Source organism: Hyperolius riggenbachi, chromosome 1 (genome assembly GCF_040937935.1).
Source record: "Hyperolius riggenbachi isolate aHypRig1 chromosome 1, aHypRig1.pri, whole genome shotgun sequence".
NCBI classification, from domain to species: Eukaryota; Metazoa; Chordata; class Amphibia; order Anura; family Hyperoliidae; genus Hyperolius; species Hyperolius riggenbachi.
Window position 1 is genome coordinate 399,059,532 of NC_090646.1, and position 20,230 is coordinate 399,079,761.

The 20,230-nt window shown below is 44.4% G+C and overlaps 1 protein-coding gene across 2 annotated transcripts in view; it reads left to right on the forward strand.

The window, feature by feature from the left end:
* Positions 1 to 13,510: 13,510 nt before the first annotated feature.
* Positions 13,511 to 20,230, forward strand: part of NFIB (nuclear factor I B) — a 561,260-nt gene continuing 554,540 nt past the window's right edge. Inside the window, exon 1 of one of the 2 annotated variants that reach the window (XM_068234892.1) lies at positions 13,511 to 13,606. In XM_068234892.1, coding sequence (XP_068090993.1) covers positions 13,511 to 13,606 — 96 coding nt within the window. The remainder of the gene's footprint in view (positions 13,607 to 20,230) is intronic. The other variant, XM_068234884.1, reaches the window with a different exon arrangement.

Genomic DNA, 20,230 nt, shown 5'->3' on the forward strand with positions numbered 1-20,230 from the left:
CAATATCTATATTCAAGCCTACTGGTTCAAGGGTATCCAATTCATATACATTTTTGGTCTCCAGTTTGGATAGTTCCCGGATCTTATTACTACCTCGCCAAGAGGGCTGCAATCTTTCAAGGCCAACCATTTTCATGTTATTTAATCTGCATAAGGGATTGCGTATAAAATGTCTTGGGACACTATGATTGGTATGGCCTTTTTCAATCTTATAAAAATGTTCCCCCAATCTTTCCTTAAGCTCTCTGGTGGTCCTACCTATATATTGTTTGCCACACCCACATGTTAGACAATAAACTACATATTTAGTAGTGCAGGTAATAAACCCTCTGAAAGGCCATACCAATCATAGTGTCCCAAGACATTTTATACGCAATCCCTTATGCAGATTAAATAACATGAAATAACATGAAAATGGTTGGCCTTGAAAGATTGCAGCCCTCTTGGCGAGGTAGTAATAAGATCCGGGAACTATCCAAACTGGAGACCAAAAATATATATGAATTGGATACCCTTGAACCAGTAGGCTTGAATATAGATATTGATTTACACTGTTTCCTGAATAACTCATGATTTTGCAAATAGGTGGAGTGTAGTCTGGACTATGCTGCTGGAGTGTATGACATTCTTGAGCTCATGTTTCTCCTCTTGCTTAGTGACCCATGCGCACGCTCTTACAGCATAGCCTGACACAATCTGCATACATCGGCCTCCTTCGGTGCATAATACATGATGTATGGGCATTGGTGGACGTGCCTTGCACAAAACGATGCAACAGTGGCCCTGCCCACATTGTGAATGATTAGTTCATGAATTATTTTTCATATTTCCACATATTGTACACATTTTGTATGTTTCTTTCTGACCTAACAATTAATGCTTGCGATTGGTGATCATTCAATATAAGAAGTGCTGATGTCTTATGACGAGACATCTTTTATTAATAATAATGTAACTTATGTCCTTGCTCCCTCTAATATTCTCTCGGGAATATATGTTTTTATGTCTTTATGTAAAGGAGGAGTTACCTCCCCGTTGGCAGCCCGATAAGCAATAAATTTGGGCAAAGACGTCACTCCGTACAAGCCCCTGATGAGTTGCTACGCAACGAAACGCGTAGGGCGGAGCTAACGGAGTGACGTAATCACGTTGGACGCGCTGACGCCAGCCGCACACGGCGAGCAGCATAGCGGGGTTTGAATCCTCCGCAGAGCGGACGGTGTTTGCACAGGATTATAGTGGGTCTTGGCGGCCATACGGGACGTAACTTCACCCACATCCTATGTGCATAACAAGTCCATATATGCTCAGCGCATAGACTTTGCTTGTTTTTAACTTTTTTTAAATAAACGCAGTATCACACTATTGGAAGCTGGTCTTCCTGTGTGTTTTTTTGTTGCAAGCTATCTATCCCCAACTCGGAGAGGACCCGGGATCCGCCCTCCACTGGACCATCCAGCAGGCGTTGAGATCGTGAGGTGACGGGGGGCCATACACCCCGGAGGCGCATACTGGTCTGTACAGACCGCAGCATCTGGTGAGTGACCCCTGAAAGGGGGGATTGTTTGCAGCAAGTTTCACATGTCATGAGCGCAACTAATAGACTTTTTTACTTCATGAACAACTGGTACAACCCAGAGACTGTGTTGCTGCATATGACAGTTAGAGTTGGGCCGAACCTCCGATTTTAGGTTCGCGAACCGGGTTCGCGAACTTTCGCGGAACGTTCGGTTCGCGTTAAAGTTCGCGAACCGCAATAGACTTCAATGGGGATGCGAACTTTGAAAAAAAAAATAATTATGCTGGCCACAAAAGTGATGGAAAAGATGTTTCAAGAGGTCTAACACCTGGAGGGGGGCATGGCGGAGTGGGATACACGCCAAAAGTCCCCGGGAAAAATCTGGATTTGACGCAAAGCAGCGTTTTAAGGGCAGAAATCACATTGAATGCTAAATGACAGGCCTAAAGTGCTTTAAAACATCTTGCATGTGTATACATCAATCAGGTAGTGTAATTAAGGTACTGCTTCACACTGACACACCAAACTCACCGTGTAACGCACCGCAAACAGCTGTTTGTACTAGTGACGGCCGTGCTGGACTGGTGCGCACCATGGCGAGAGTGCAGGTTTTGGTGGCTTTACAGCCCATATGGTCGGCCTGGCTGATGTAGCTGAATGACAGAACAGTGACTGTCCAGCTGATCAAATTTGGTCTGACCACAATGAAGCAACGACCTTATTATCTTTTGTGTGCCCCCCGAGACACTCATCTAGGCGCCGGTCATTGCTTCATTGTGATACGCAAGCCCCTTCCCCACGGCAAGGTAATGATCACGAAGGGGAATGGGCGCATGTACATGCCTTTTCTTTTGTTGTTGCAGCTGCCCTCAGTGCAGCCAGAAAAATTAGGCAGTCATGTACACGCACCATAAAAATGATTACAGCGGCCGCTGCTAGCAGCGGCCTAAAAAATTCAGCAATCCGCCTGGAGTCCCGGACCCTGTTGGTGGTGGCGGAGAAGGTAGTGAAGCGGCCTGCAGGCAGACATGCTGTGTGGAGGGACTGGGAGCGACTTAGTCTTTTTGGGGCAGGCCAGGCAGCCAGTCACACGGCGTGCAGGCAGAGATGCTGTGTGTGCGGGGACTGACTTAGTCTTGGGGCGGGCAGCAGCCCTCCGGGATCCATGCCTCATTCATTTTGATAAAGGTGAGGTACTTAACACTTTTGTGACTTAGGCGACTTCTCTTCTCTGTGACAATGCCTCCAGCTGCGCTGAAGGTCCTTTCTGAGAGGACGCTTGCGGCAGGGCAGGAGAGAAGTTGGATGGCAAATTGGGACAGCTCTGGCCACAGGTCAAGCCTGCGCACCCAGTAGTTCAAGGGTTCCTCATCGCTGTTCACAGCAGTGTCTACATCCACACTTAAGGCCAGGTAGTCGGCTACCTGCCGGTCGAGGCGTTGGTGGAGGGTGGATCCGGAAGGGCTACGGCGAGGCGTTGGACTAAAGAACGTCCGCATGTCCGATATCACCATGAGATCGCTGGAGCGTCCTGTCTTTGACTGCGTGGACACGGGAGGAGGATTAGTGGCAGTGGTACCTTGCTGGCGTTGTGCTGTCACATCACCCTTAAAGGCATTGTAAAGCATAGTTGACAGCTGGTTCTGCATGTGCTGCATCCTTTCCACCTTCCGGTGAGTTGGTAACAGGTCCGCCACTTTGTGCCTGTACCGAGGGTCTAGTAGTGTGGCCACCCAGTACAGCTCATTCCCCTTGAGGTTTTTTATACGGGGGTCCCTCAACAGGCAGGACAGCATAAAAGACGACATCTGCACAAAGTCGGATCCAGTACCCTCCATCTCCTCTTGCTCTTCCTCAGTGACGTCAGGTAAGTCAACCTCCTCCCCCCCGAACAATACCACGGGAAGGTTGAGCAGCACAAGCCCTCTGCGACACCTGCTGCGGTTGTTCTCCTGCCGCTGTCCCCTCCTCCTCCTCCTCCTCCTCCCCCAAAGAAACACCTTGCTCATCATCCTCTGAGTCTGACTCGTCTTCTGCACACGACCTCTCTTCTTCCTCCTCCTCCCCCCTCTGTGTTGCCGCAGGTGTTGAGGAAACAGCTGGGTCTGATGAAAATTGGTCCCATGCCTGTTCCTGCCGTAACGGTTCCTGGTCACGCTCATTCGCAGCTTCATCCGCCACTCTACGCACAGCACGCTCCAAGAAGTACGCGTAGGGAATTAAGTCGCTGATGGTGCCCTCACTGCGGCTCACCAGGTTGGTCACCTCCTCAAACGGCCGCATGAGCCTGCATGCATTTTTCATCAGTGTCCAGTTGTCGGGCCAGAACATCCCCATCTTCCCAGACTGTTTCGTTCTACTCCAGTTGTAGAGGTACTGGGTGACGGCTTTCTTCTGTTCTAGCAGGCGGGAGAACATGAGCAGGGTCGAGTTCCAGCGAGTGGGGCTATCGCAAATGAGGCGTCTCACCGGCATGTTGTTTTTACGCTGAATTTCTGCAAATCGTGCCATGGCTGTGTAAGAGCGCCTCAAATGCCCACAGAACTTCCTGGCCTGCTTCAGGACATCCGCTAAGCCAGGGTACTTTGCCACAAATCTTTGAACCACTAGATTCATGACATGTGCCATGCAGGGTATGTGTGTCAGCTTCCCCATATGCAAAGCGGCAAGCAGATTGCTGCCGTTGTCGCACACCACGTTGCCTATCTCCAGGTGGTGCGGGGTCAGCCACTCATCCACCTGTTTCTTAAGAGCAGCCAGGAGAGCTGCTCCAGTGTGACTCTCCGCTTTGAGACAAGCCATGTCTAAGATGGCGTGACACCGTCGTACCTGGCATGCAGCATAGGCCCTGCGGAGCTGGGGCTGTGTAGCTGGAGAGGAGAACTGCCACTCAGCCAAGGAGGAGGAGGAGGACAGCGAAGAGCATGTAGCAGGAGGAGAGGAGGTGGCAGGAGGCCTGCCTGAAAGCCGTGGAGGTGTCACAATTTGGTCCGCCGCTTTCTGCTTGCCATCGTTCACCACCAGGTTCACCCAATGGGCTGTGTAGGTAATGTAGCGGCCCTGCCCGTGCTTGGCAGACCAGCCATCCGTGGTCAGGTGTACCCTTGACCCAACGCTCTTCGCAAGAGATGACACCACTTGCCTCTCAACTTCACGGTGCAGTTGGGGTATGGCCTTTCTCGAAAAATAAGTGCGGCCTGGCATCTTCCACTGCGGTGTTCCGATGGCCACAAATTTACGGAAGGCCTCAGAGTCCACCAGCCGGTATGGTAACAGCTGGCGAGCTAACAGTTCCGCCACGCCAGCTGTCAGACGCCGGGCAAGGGGGTGACTGGCCAAAAGTGGCTTCTTCCGCTCAAACATTTCCTTCACGGACACCTGACTGCTGCTGTGGGCAGAGGAGCAGGAACCGCTCAAGGGCAGAGGCGGAGTGGAGGAGGGTGCCTGTGAAGGTGCAAGGGAGAAAGCGGCAGAAGCAGATGATGCACCTGAAGGAGGAAGAGGAGAAGGAGGGTGACTTTTCCTTTGTGTGCTGCTGCTGCTTTTGCTCAGGTGGCCATCCCATTGCTGTTTGTGCCTTTTCTCCAGGTGCCTTCGTAAGGCACTTGTCCCTACGTGAGTGTTGGCCTTTCCACGGCTCAATTTTTGTTGGCAGAGCGAACAGATGGCTTTGGTCCGATCTGAGGCACACACATTAAAAAATTTCCACACCGCTGAGCCACCCTGGGATGTGGGCACTATGGGGACCTCAGCAGCTGATGCTGAAGGGCAAGTTGGCTGGCTGTACATAGGTGGCGATACATGGTGCCGGACTCTGCCACCAGCTGTTTCTGACGAAGAGCTGCCCCAGCTTCTTTCAGCAACTTCTCTCCTCCTACTACTCTCTGACTCCCCCTCTGAACTGTCCCCCTCTTCATCTCCTCTATTGGGAACATACAGAGGATCCCTATTACCGTCATCATCGTAGTCATCCTGCCCAGCTTCGCTTGCCTCAGACAAATCCAAACTTGCACCATCAGTAGGTCCTTCATCCTCCTGACACGTTACATCCATAGTGTTGCCGCGTAACTCAGACATATTAGCTGGTGAAAATTCATCTGGCTGTAACAACAATGGCTGTGCATCAGTGATTTCAACACTAAATAATTCTTGCGAAGTGTCAAATGCAGCGGAAGTGGTGCTAGTAGTAGCGCTGGTGGCTGAGCAAGATGAGGTGTTCTGTGTCGCTAAATACTCAACCACGTCCTGACAATCTTGGGAGGTGATGGGACGTGCCTTCTTCCGAGCACTGTACTGTGGGCCAGGTCCACACGAAATTACATTTACACGACCTCGCGCAGACCTGCCGGGTGGCCTTCCTCTGCCTCTGCCACTACCTCTTCCTCTTCCTCTACCTGTTTTGTCCATATTGGGTATGCACGGAGTGGTATATCACACTGCGTGCACTCACGTAGGTAGGTGGGTTCACTTAACTGCACAGGTATGCGCACTGATGCGGTGGGTTCACTGAACAGAACAGGTATACAGTGGCGGGTTCACAGAACAGGTATGCAGTGGCAGGATCACTGAACACAATAGGTATGCAGTGGCGTGTTCACTAAACAGGTATACAGTGGCGGGTCCACTGAACAGAACAGGTATACAGTGGCGGGTTCACAGAACAGGTATACAGTGGCGGGTCCACTGAACAGAACAGGTATACAGTGGCGGGTCCACTGAACAGAACAGGTATACAGTGGCGGGTCCACTGAACAGAACAGGTATACAGTGGCGGGTCCACAGAACAGGTATGCAGTGGCAGGATCACTGAACACAATAGGTATGCAGTGGCGTGTTCACTAAACAGGTATACAGTGGCGGGTCCACTGAACAGAACAGGTATACAGTGGCGGGTTCACAGAACAGGTATACAGTGGCGGGTCCACTGAACAGAACAGGTATACAGTGGCGGGTCCACTGAACAGAACAGGTATACAGTGGCGGGTTCACTGAACAGGTATACAGTGGTGGGTCCACTGAACAGAACAGGTATACAGTGGCGGGTTCACAGAACAGGTATGCAGTGGCAGGTTCACTGAACACAACAGGTATGCAGTGGCAGGTTCACTGAACACAACAGGTATGCAGTGGCGGGTTCACTGAACAGGTATACAGTGGCGGGTCCACTGAACAGAACAGGTATACAGTGGCGGGTCCACTGAACAGAACAGGTATACAGTGGCGGGTCCACTGAACAGAACAGGTATACAGTGGCGGGTCCACTGAACAGAACAGGTATACAGTGGCGGGTTCACAGAACAGGTATACAGTGGCGGGTCCACTGAACAGAACAGGTATACAGTGGCGGGTTCACAGAACAGGTATGCAGTGGCAGGATCACTGAACAGGTATGCAGTGGCAGGATCACTGAACAGGTATGGAGTGGCAGGATCACAGTACAGGTATGCAGTGGGCTGAGGGCTCACTGAACAGAACAGGTATGCAGTGGCAGGATCACTGAACAGGTATGGAGTGGCAGGATCACAGTACAGGTATGCAGTGGGCTGAGGGCTCACTGAACAGAGCAGGTATGCAGTGGCAGGATCACTGAACAGGTATGCAGTGGCAGGATCACTGAACAGGTATGCAGTGGCAGGATCACAGTACAGGTATGCAGTGGGCTGAGGGCTCACTGAACAGAACAGGTATGCAGTGGCAGGATCACTGAACAGGTATGGAGTGGCAGGATCACAGTACAGGTATGCAGTGGGCTGAGGGCTCACTGAACAGAACAGGTATGCAGTGGCAGGATCACTGAACAGGTATGCAGTGGCAGGATCACTGAACAGGTATGCAGTGGCAGGATCACAGTACAGGTATGCAGTGGGCTGAGGGCTCACTGAACAGAACAGGTATGCAGCCAGGAAGAAGTTAAGCCTAACTAATCTTTCCCTATATGAGAGACTGCAGCAGCTCGCCCTACTCTCACTAATGCAGGCACACAAGTGGCCGTAATGGCCGCCGCTGCCTGCCTTATATAAGGGGGGGTGGGGCTCCAGGGGCTAGTGTAGCCTAATTGGCTACACTGGGCCTGCTGACTGTGATGTAGAGGGTCAAAGTTGACCCTCAGTGCATAATGGGGCGAACCGAACTTCTTCCGCAAAAGGTTCGCGTGCGGTACCCGCACGCGAACCACCTACGTTCGCGCGAACCACGTTCGCCGGCGAACCGTTCGGCCCAACTCTAATGACAGTATTGATTCAAAGAGACATTTCAGTGGATTAAGTCTGTCGGGGTTTTTTCCACTTACTATTACATAGAGCGAGCGCATATTTTAATCTTGCACAATAAGCATGGCTCCTAGGAATGTGGTTTCATTAGCTGCTCATGTAATTATAAAAATTACATGAGCGGACATGCAATACACAGACTACTTAACAAATATTACATAGTTGGTGTAACTGCAGTAGTGTAACGTGAGTTACACAATTTACATTACAAGCATTATGTACAGTGGCTTGCAAAAGTATTCGTCCCCCTTGAAGTTTTCCACATTTTGTCACATTACTGCTACAAACATGAATCAATTTTATTGGAATTCCACGTGACAGACCAATACAAAGTGGTGTGCACGTGAGAAGTGGAACAAACATCATACACTATTCCAAACATTTTTTTACAAATAAATAACTGCAAAGTGGGGTGTGCATAATTATTCAGCCCCCTTTGGTCTGAGTGCAGTCAGTTGCCTATAGACATTGCCTGATGAGTGCTAATGACTAAATAGAGTGCACCTGTGTGTAATCTAATGTCAGTACAAATACAGCTGTTCTGTGACAGCCTCAGAGGTTGTCTAAGAGAATATTGGGAGCAACAACACCCTGAAGTCTAAAGAACACACCAGACAGGTCAGGAATAAAGTTATTAAACTAGTAATATTATTATTATATTATTAGTAATTTAAAGCAGGCTTAGGCTACAAAAAGATTTCCAAAGCCTTGAACATCCCACGGAGCACTGTTCAAGTGATCATTCAGAAATGGAAAGAGTATGACACAACTGTAAACCTACCAAGACAAGGCCATCTACCTAAACTCACAGGCTAAACAAGAAGAGCGCTGATCAGAAATTCTGTCAAGACGCCCATGGTGACTCTGGATGAGCTGCAGAGATCTACAGCTCAGGTGGGGGAATCTGTCCATAGGACAACTATTAGTCGTGCATTGCACAAAGTTGGCCTTTATGGAAGAGTGGCAAGAAGAAAGCAATTGAGAACAGAAAAGCATAGGAAATCCCATTTGCAGTTTGCCACAAGCCATGTGGGGGACACAGCAAACATGTGAAAGAAGGTGCTCTGGTCAGTTGAGACCAAAATGGAACTTTTTGGTCAAAATGCAAAACGCTATATGTGGCGGTAAACTAACACTGCACATCACTCAGAACAACAAAACCTCACTGTCAAATATGGTGGTGGCAGCATCATGCTCTGGGGGTGCCTCTCTTCAGCAGGGACAGGGAAGCTGGTCAAAGTTGATGGGAAGATGTATGGAGCCAAATACCGGGCAATCTTGGAAGAAAACCTCTTGGAGTCTGCAAAAGACTTGAGACTGGGGCGGAGGTTCATCTTCCAGCAGGACAACGACCCTAAACATAAAGCCAGGGCAACAATGGAATGGTTTAAAACAAAACATATCCATGTGTTAGAATGGCCCAGTCAAAGTCCAGATCTAAATCCAATTGAGAATCTGTGGCAAGATCTGAAAACTGCTGTTCACAAACATTGTCCATCTAATCTGACTGAGCTGGAGCTGTTTTGCAAAGAATGGGCAAGGATTTCAGTCTCTAGATGTACAAAGCTGGTAGAGACATACCCTAAAAGACTGGCAGCTGCAATTGCAGCAAAAGGTGGTTCTACAAAGTACTGACTTGGGGGGCTGAATAATTACGCACACCCCACTTTGCAGTTATTGATTTGTAAAAAATGTTTGGAATCATGTATGATTTTCGTTCCACTTCTCACGTGTACACCACTTTGAATTGGTCTTTCACATGGAATTTCAATAAAATTGAATTATGTTTGTGGCAGTAATGTGACAAAATGTGGAAAAGTTCAAGGGGGCCGAATACTTTTGCAAGCCACTGTAGTTCCCATAATGTCTGGCAAAATGTATGTGCTCTTCCCACACAAGTAAAGCTTACAGTTTAAATCACCAACAGTCATGTAGACCACAGTTCCCCAATCCTGTCCTTCAGACCCACCAACCGTACATGTTTTGCAGAAAAACACAAACATGCACAGGTGGGGTAATTAGCATCTCAGCAGAGCTGATTAACTCGAGTGCTGTAATAACAGCACAGAAGATTCGGGTGCAGCCGGCGCCACCATAGACAGCGCTCTGTGAGTAACTTCAGCGCCATCAGAAGACGGAGCTAAAGTTGCTCTTAAAACACTATAATTCGGCCTCCAGCAATAACTGGAAGCCGAATTATATCATTCCCCACTATCCACGTGGACATGGAAGAGGAATAGTAATTATGCTGCCGGGAACTCGTTCAGCAGCAGGATAAGCCATATACCGACTATGTCCTGCGCCCAAGTCTCCCAGCGGCCAATTCATATGTACGCGATTATCTACCTCTATGGATTTCCACAAAACATGCACTGTTGGTGGGCCTTGAGGACAGGGTTGGGGAACACTGACATGGAGCTATCAAACAAGAATAAAGATTAGGAGATACACCAATCAAACTTGTGTTACGAAAAAAAAAAAAAAAAAGGATTTTGGCATCCTCAATGAATTGAGTTATTAAAAATTGCAATGCTCAGTAGGGATGAGTGACAGCATTGCTATCATCACCAAATATGCAAGGTGTGTTAGGGATCATAGAGGGAGCAAGTCAAATTTTTTCAAGAAGACCTTGCATTTTTTGAGAAAATCGATTTTACTGTCACAATAGGAAAATGTGGTTTAATGATAATGTATCCTTACCCATCAGGTTTGTAGCTAAACATAGTTCCCTGCCAAAAGCAGTGAATTTGCTGCCTGGGTTGCCTGCTGGTCAGCAGGGCCGGCGATACCATAGAGGCAAAGGGGGCATTTGCCCCGGGGTCCTGACCTCTGCTGAGGCCCCAGCAGCGCTGACCCTGCTATATTCTCTTTGCTCCCACTCCCCGCTCGCACTGCTCCCCGGGGCCCTGCTGCAAGCATATTAGCAGCCATAATTACCTTAGTCCCGGCGGGTTACCGGGCGGGCAGCAGCTGCACTCGGAGACATGCTGTCTCCGTCCCACTCTATGACCAGGCATGTGTTTACACATGGCGCGCCAGGTCATAGAGAAGGGAGACAGCGTGTCTCAGAGTGCAACTGCTGCCCGCCCGCTCACCCGCCGAGACTAAGGTAATTATGGCTGTTAATATACTTGCAGCAGGGCCCCAGGGAGCAGAGGGGTAATGGGTGGGTGCTGGGGCCCAACAATGTAGTTTGCCCCAGGGCCACAGGACCCATTGAACCGGCCCTGCTGGTCAGTATACTGCTCAGTGTAATGACTGGGCTAAAATTCAATGTTTTTGCTGGGAATCACTTCACAGCCACAATACTACTGTATAGGGATTCCTAGATAATATACATACTATTTGCAATTTATACCAGCCTGCATGTTCATGGCCCATGAAATAGGGACTCTGGAAGAGAAGGGCAGCAAAGCCTGCTCTTTTACCTCAACATATCATCCATGTTAAGGACAAGGCACTCATCCCAATATCCAGTGCCCAGGAGTAGGTGGGGTAACAACACGTGTCTGTGGGCTTAGACCACGGGGAATGGTTTATGGTGGAACTTTTAAGCCTAATCTAAGATTAATGGGGCCCCCAAATGTCCACATCACAAGTGGAAAGCTATATATGTACCCCTTACCTATTTCCCCAAAAAGTTGAGTAACAATGAAAAAAAAAGGTGCCACAAAAAGAGAAAAATAGTTTATTACTCTAATTACTCAGAAATACTTACCATTAATTATTGATCCCATGATAATATGTTTTAGACCTTGATTGAAGAGCACTCCCAACAAGCAACCGCCCCCATCGCACTCTTGCCACTAACTGCCAGAATCCTCCATTAACTGGGATCTTACAGATCTACAGTTTAGAGTTTCCTCTTCACACAAAGGGCCCAATCCAATTCACTTTTTTCTCCTAAAGTCTTCTCTTAGGTGATATTGTCACATCTTATAGATGAAATGCCTTTTAAGCCACCAGCAGCTATCTCCTAGGATAAAACTTAGTAGAAAAAGTGAATTGAGTAAGGTTCTTTTTCCCGATGCAATTCACTTTTTCTCCTATGTTTTCTTTTAGGAGATATTTTTCATATTTTGTTTTTAATAACTTTTCAGCACCTTGCAATTAAAAAAGCACCAAAAAGTTGGTAAAAAAGTTTTGTTAAAATAATTCGGAGTATTTTCTCGCTTGCTGGAGGCTTAAAGTGCATTTAATTGGCCAGGTGTGAACATATTAGGAGAAAAGTGAATTGAATAAGGGCCACTTAATCTTTCCACTGTTATTTTGTTTCCTCTATTTGCCAGAGGATGGACATTTTTTTGCACCCCAAATATGCATGTGCAGGCCTGAACGGCCTATGTATGATTTCTCAATAAATATAAATAATAAAAAACATTAAAAAAGCCTCTTGACCAAAGCACAATGTCCACCTGTCTCTTAGTTTCATGTCATCTGCAACCTTTTTCTGCAGGTGCCCAAGACCAACACTTCCTGTTTTTATATTTTCCTGTGGTGGAAAAAGCTGTAACATTCCTAGTGAAGTTTAAAATAATGCTTCATCACTTTTAGCCACAGTACTTTTTGAAAAAAATGAAGAAAATAAAGCAATAAATACAATTATTAAATTGTCCTATATTTTTTGAAAATATTACAAGCCGAAACTCATGTTTCTATTTTCCTTTAATTTAAAAAATACAGTGATGTTTAATAACCTTCAATCATTCAGTCACACATTTAGTTTTCATTAATCTTTCCACTTTAATCTGCTTATTTCTGATTGGTTGCTCTGTGTTAATTCACACAATTGTCCTACTTATTGTAATTAAGTAAGCACAGATGTCTACAATAAATATGCACTTAGGGAAAAAAAATGATCACAGCAATAATGTCAAGTAAACTCAACATTTCCAGAACATTTAACGTTAATATATATAATTATGTTTCATAGTAAAAGTTTCATAAAGGTTCATCTGCCACCCATATAGCTGCTGTGTTTACAAATGATTTGAAATGATTTAAAAAATATCCTCTTTTGGAAAGTTGGACTTCATCCTCATTTATCATTTAAACACTGTAAAGTTCCAGCACAGATCACTAATGAGTTAAGTTGCTAACAAAAGGTGAAATTGATTCCATATGTTCAGTCTGTTAGATGAAGCTCACAGCCTTTGGCAAATTTCTGCCCAGCATCAGTTGCTACCTGTGTGTTCCAGCATGCATGCGTCTGTGTGGCTGGATGAGTGATGTCTGAACCCATTCTCTGGCTGTGATAATAACACTGTTATGTTTTCTGTGGGGGTGGGAGATATTAATGCTGAGTAATTATATCCCATAGAATTAAATCCTTCCCCTCTCTCTTTTGTTTTTTCACCCTTCTTTATCTCCTCTTTGCAGAGTGTAGACCATGTCAAACAATATTCAACAGATGGGAATGCAAATAAACTTTAGTCCACATAGGCAGGCAAATTAGTTAGACGCCCACTTGCAAGATACTTAATTCTTGGTGCATATGATACACAAAGAGCACATGATATTTTCACCAATCCTTTTCAGACAAAAGAAGGAAGAAGAAAAAATAGCTGATCCTTGTCTTTAGATCCGTGAGGTTGGAGTTCTTGCTAATAAGGGAGCTTTTCCCATGATGCAGTCTGATAAGGATTGGCCTACATGTAGCCTAGCAAGCCACTGCTGATGGGTTTTTGATTAGGTATCTTATCTCCCCATTGAGCTGCATCTGATGAAGGTTGCTGACAGTGTAATGGCTGGGAAAGCATCTGACAGCTCCATAAAATGGCAACTATGTTATGACATGTCAGCCAGGACCTGGTGGATGGTAAGTTGACTTGAAAACACTTTTTTGTGCTCCGTCGTAAGTTTTTTTTCCCTTCCTTGAACTCCTCCTTCACTGTTGCGATACACGTGTTGTAAAGTTCACTGTCGGTGAAGTCTCAAGCTCAAGTTCAGTTACAATGCAGAGTCTATATCAATGGGTTAGATAGGATTTCTCCCTTTGCTGTGGTTACGGTTTTTGGCTGTCTTAAAACCCAAACAGGATGATGTGACTTTTATACAAAAAAAAATTGGAAAACATTTTTTTTCCATGCCAAGCTGGATGTTGTATGAGTGGAGCTTTCGAAGCAGTCACAGACAGCTATGTCATCCCACTGTTGGCTAATTGTTCTTGAGATGATCCTAAAACAGTGCAATCTGTTTCTTTATTCTGTTTTCCTTCTAATAATTATTTAAAGGACTCATTGTATCAGGTTGTATTCAGCTTCCTAATCAGTATGTGATTGTCCCCTGCACTTCAGTTTAATTTGATGTCCTTCGTCCTTGCAGTGAATACACTAATTGGAGCAGCCACTGATTAATATTCCGCCTGGTGTAATTAAATTTACTTAATGAGGCTATGCATATTCTGTCCTTTTTCCTCTCATTGTTTGCTAGAGCGTGGATTTTTTTCTTTGCTCATATTAAGGCAGCTGTGATAGAGAGGGTGGATCTTCAAAAACAGTTTTAATGTTACCGGTGAAGGAAAGATAGCCACAAAGTTTCTGAGCTTGGGAACAGTCGGACCAGTAACAAGTGTCTATAGAAAGGAAAGCCTTTTTCTCTTTTCGCTCCTGCTACATGAGATTTTTTTTTTCCTCCTCTTCAGATTCTGATTTTCTTCTCTAGAGACAATGGCCTCTTGTATGCAACAACGATGCTCTGAATGGGAAACTTCTGATTGACATTCCATTATGAATATTAATTTCATTCTTGGGTTGCTTTCGCTGCCAGTGTTTTTATTCTTTTCATTCTACACTTGATTGACTTGCTTGTTTTTTTGCTTGGATAATTATTATGCTTACTGCTCCGAGTATCTTTTTACAATTAGTACAGTTTTCAGACAATGGGCACTTTCATCTTGGCTCACTGGTGTAGGAAATAGTGGACAGTGAGATTTACTGTCTAAGCAGGCAGCAGCTTTCTCATTATGGCTGATATCTTCTCTTGACTCCACAAAGGATATTTCACAAAATTATTTTTTGGTATTATTTAAAGAAAAGGTGGGTGGTTGGTTGTGACAGAATCCAGCTGAAGCCTCCTGTGCACCAGATTGATTTCACTTATTCAATTGTAGAATGTTTCTATAGCAATCTTAAATACTCTTGTTTGTGTGCAATGCTTTAACTAATGAAAATGATATGTTGCTATGGCATTCAGGGAGCCTCAGTTTAAGTTACCAAGTTTTCTGTACTCAGAGGAGGAATGTGCATTGACGCCCCATCCTGACTGCATTTATTTCTGAAGAGCGTGTGAGAATTGTTATTGCCTTTATTTTTGCCAGACTGAAAATGTAAAATTTGTCACTGTTGTGTTTAATAATCTGCCACTAAATTGCTGATAGGAGTTCTCTTGCCCGCAGTGCTGAGAGATAGAAGTGTTCGTTCTGGCTAGCATGTGCAGTTTGTTATGATTGTCTTAAAGTTCTGTAAAAGCGTTGTGTGCCAAATATGTGCGTTCTACTACCGTAACTGTGAGGTCTTTAGAGATGAGTCATGTGCTCGCTGTTACAGGCTGTTTACATCTGTTATGCCAACTGTGTGCAATAAAGATGGCTTGTGTATCTGTTTTCTAGAGGCTTGTGTTTTATTCACTTATTGTATATTTGAAAATATTTTTGTTATCATTTTGCACGTTAAGTTAAATATATATTTTAAATGACCTTTATACATCATTGTTCCAATGAAATAGTTGGTGTATGGGTTTGTGATTGTATTTATATTGATGTGTTATTTACCACCATGTTAGTTTACTTTGTAATACAATCCTTTAATACTTTTTTATTATTGTATTATTAAAGAAAAACTTGAACAGGTACATTAGACCATATAGACTTTTTTTTTAATTATGGTTTCCATTATTGTCACTCTAAATGTTTTATAGAATAATGGTAATTGCTCTGGTCTTCAAAAATCTACATAATTTCACAAATCCTGAACTTGCCTCAGTATTGCTTTTAACTGAATGCGGTGATACAAATTTTAAATTGTATCTTAATTTTACCCTTATTCAATCTGTCTATAACCTATCTGTCTGTCATACATTTTATTAACTTTTAAATACAGAAGGACAGGTACAGTGAACACAAGACAAAACAATATTAGTATTATTGTACAGTAGTACATTGTCTGCCATTTTTGTTTTTCATGTTCACACAGTATCTATCTATCTATCTATCTATCTATCTATCTATCTATCTATCTATCTATCTATCTATCTATCTATCTACCTATCTATCTATCTTATTCCTGCATGAATATATTCTTCTTTAGGACAACAGGTGTTTCTTGTGTCTTGGTAAACAAAAAAAAGTAAATAATACAAAGTCTACTGTTTACTTTACAATACTTACAAAGTTTACCTTATAACTTCAACTGAATGCCAAAAAAGATTTCTATATTATGTTTAATATATTTCTATATAATGTTTATTATTTGTACATTATATAGTGTATAGTGAAATTGGTTCTATGGCTTCACCGTATGCAGCCTTAGTACCTTGTCTGTGCTGCTGCTGTTTTAGTCAAACTGGACTCCCCTGAGCCTTGGACAGTCTGGTCTAGCAAGTATGTCAGTTAAGTTGGCTGCTTGCAACATCATGGACCTTACTCTGTTTGAATCTACAGGGCAGAGAGTGATCAGATAGAACTGAAATATGCCAGTAGTCAGGTCCCAGTCAGTTTTTCTGAGGGCCAATGAAAGCTTGGATTTAATAAAGCAGTGGCATAGGGAAGGTGATAATGTTGCAAATTATGCAGCCTATGTATCTCACGAAAAGACAAAATATGTGATGGAAGGTTTGAAAATGAGTTAAAAAATAAATATGTGTGAACGTGTGTGTGTGTGTGTGTGTGTGTTAGTGTGTGTGTTAGTGTGTGTGTTAGTGTATGTGTGTGTGTGTGTTAGTGTGTGTGTGTGTTAGTGTGTGTGTGTGTGTGTGTGTGTGTGTGTGTGTGTGTGTGTGTGTGTGTGTCTGTGTGTGTGTGTGTCTGTGTGTATGTGTGTGTCTGTGTGTGTGTGTGTGTGTCTGTGTGCATCTATTTTATTTCAAAGATCAATAAAGGCTGCAGATGAACTCTGATGGTGACCAGTCTAAATTATTAAAATAACCAAAGTCAATATAAGCTATGCAGTTCTATGAAGAAACTGAATTCTATTAAGACGTTAAACTCTAACGTGAAGTGTTTAATCACTGTCATCTGTTTTACAATTCTCTCTCATTTAATCTATTACTTTTCCACCAGATTTACAGTATAATCTAAAAAGTGGTGTCAAAAATATATACATTTTTTAAAAAAAAACAATTTCACAGGAAGAATGTGGGGAACTTAACTCTGAAGAATGGAGCCCTAAAGATATGTCAATTTTTTTAGCACCTCCTATTAGATTATTACAAGAAGATCATTTGGGCACAATCCATAGCCCAAAAATTGGACACAGTCACAGGTGCCAATGTTAGTTTCTAAAATAACCATCTACATCAGGTAATTTGGGCCTAAAGTGACAGAGAAGTGGCTGTGGAATTTAGGTAGTGTGTAGCGCAAATAGCAGTGATGGAGTTAGGCTATTGTGTAACCAAATTCCGTATCAGCGGGAATAGTGACAATGGAGTAGCACAGTAACAAACTCCTAGTAGCTGTGGCAATACTGGTGAGTGAAATTTGATAGTAGTGGTGCTAGTGCCAGGCATAGGTAGATTATTGTTAGGAATAGTTAGGGGGTAGATTAGTATTAGCCATAGATATGGGGTAGGTTAGTGATAGGGGAGGATGGTGTGGGGATAGGATAATATAGGCTAATAGTAAAATATCAGTAACAGTATTAGTATGAGTATTCTAATATCTTGTGCCCAAATTAATATGTGGCACTTTTAAATCTATGCAATTACAGTAACCCATCTTTTAGGTAGAAGGTGGGGTTTTGAACTTACCACTTTGTATTTCCGGTGGAGAGCAACAAACTCATGGTTTTCTCACAGGCCCAAGTGGAGACAGGTTTGTTTTCTCCACTGGCCTTGGTTGACCATTGTTTGCGAGTAGGGATGAGCAAAAACAAAAAACATTGGTGGCAAGTTAATAAAATTTCTATTAACCACCTGAGGACCCACCCTTTACCCCCCCCTTAAGGACCAGCGTTATTTTTTGTGATCTGTGCTGGGTGGGCTCTGCAGCCCCCAGCACAGATCAGGTTTCATGCAGAGCGATCAGATCGCCCCCCTTTTTTCCCCCCTATGGGGATGGTGTGCAGGGGGGGTCTGATCGCTCTGGTGGGCAGGCTAGTTGCGGGGGGGGCACCTCAAAGCCCCCCTCCGCGGCGACATTCACCCCCCTCCCTCTCCTACCTGTCCGCCCGGTGATCGGGGCTGCACAGGATGCTATCCGTCCTGTGCAGCCAGTGACAGGACGTCCCCTGTCACATGGCGGCGATCCCCGGCCGCTGATTGGCCAGGGATCGCCGATCTGCCTTACGGCGCTGCTGCGCAGCAGTGCCGTACAATGTAAACAAAGCGGATTATTTCCGCTTGTGTTTACATTTAGCCTGCGAGCCGCCATCGGCAGCCCGCAGGCTATTCACGGAGCCCCCCGCCGTGAATTGACAGGAAGCAGCCGCTCGCGCGAGCGGCTGCTTCCTGATTAATCAGCCTGCAGCTGGCGACGCAGTACTGCGTCGCTGGTCCTGCAGCTGCCACTTTGCCGACGCACGGTATAAGCGTGTGGTCGGCAAGTGGTTAAACTTCTGATTGGTCTACAAGAAACTTGTGAATCAGTTTAGCAAAACTGCCACTTTCGATTAGACAAAATGCTCATACATCGAAGTTAAGCAATCGAAAATTGCATAAAAGCATCAATAAAATCAACTGAATGATTGTGCAACATGGATAAGGTATAATTTACATTCATTCACATAAAAAACCATTGTAAATCCTCATTCTTCGCTAGCATGTCCGCATAGCAAAATTGGTTGCCCATTTTGTGAGAATCTCTCTAAAGGAGGCAACTAACAGTACTATTTGCCAAACCATTGTTTACAAACGATTATTCGTATAAATGATCAGAAATAATAGTTTGGGACCCTAATGGACAAATATCTCCTAATCAATCCAATTACATTGACAGAATCAATCCAAAAATCAGTTCAATTTCAATAATCTGATCGGATTGGTTACGAGATTTTGACCATTAGTGGTTCCAAACGATCAATTGCGATTATTCATATGAAGAATCATTCATAAATGATCGTTCTGCAAATTGTATCATTAGTGCCCACCTTAAGCCTGATTGCCGCAAAATCATGGCGAGACCGAACGTAAAATTTTGATTGCTTATCCCTATTTGTAAGTTAGCACCAATGTTCTATATAGAGATCTACTTAAAACACTAGAACTAGCTCTTGGTTTAAGTTATTGATAAGGTAAAGGAAAAATTCCTTGATTTTCCACCAAATTTGATAATTTTATTTATTCTTTATGAAATTGAACAGATTGATAATTGATTTTGATAATATTAAATTAAATTATCAGATCAAATCTCTGATCAAGCATTTTAATTGCTAAGTATGTGAGCATAATTTGGGAATAAATGTATTCACCTATTCAATATGTTCCACTGGTTTCAAAATAAAACTCATACAATGCAATTGTTCAATATATATCGCTACAGGGAAGTACGAAGACACAAACCTATACATATTTCAAACTTTCTGTTAAGTGAAGTGCTAGAAAAGTTGAATTTCTTTAAGTTGCGATTTCATAGAGGCTAACTGGGCATTTGCCCCGGGCCCATGAACCGGATGCTGGGCCCGCCCAGGTCTCCAAGTTCAAGTGAACTGTGGTCCACGGGGCCCCTGTAGAGTACTTGGCAGCAGAGCAAACTCACCTGTCTGGCCTGCGTGCTCTGGTCCTTAGAAGCAGAATTCACTTAAGCAGGAGAGCTCTTTGGGGCCCAGGGGAACACTCAGTACTACAACAAAGGGGCCACCAAATGTGCTTACATTGAGATGTGGAAACAAAGGGGCAACCTTATGGCCGTTAATGAGTGGGGGATTAATATGGGGGCTCCATATAATTTTTGCCCAGGGCCCCATTGTAGTTAGAACTGGTCCCGCCACACATGACTGGATTTTTGAAACAAACCCTGACTTACCTTACTGCTTCTTGTATGAGTACTCTGTGGCCTTAAAAACTACAATGCTGGGTTTTGCACTTAAAAGAGCACAAACACAGATTTGGCTGCAAGCTCACTGTGTAGGTAAGCCTGATCAGGCCTACTTCGCCGGTGGCTTAATCCCTCTGTGGGTCACAACTCCACACACACGACAAGGATCAAATAAATATGAAGAAGGCACTCAAATGGCTTAAAACTTGGGTTTATACCAAATCTCAGCAGTACACGACATGTTTCGGGGAAATC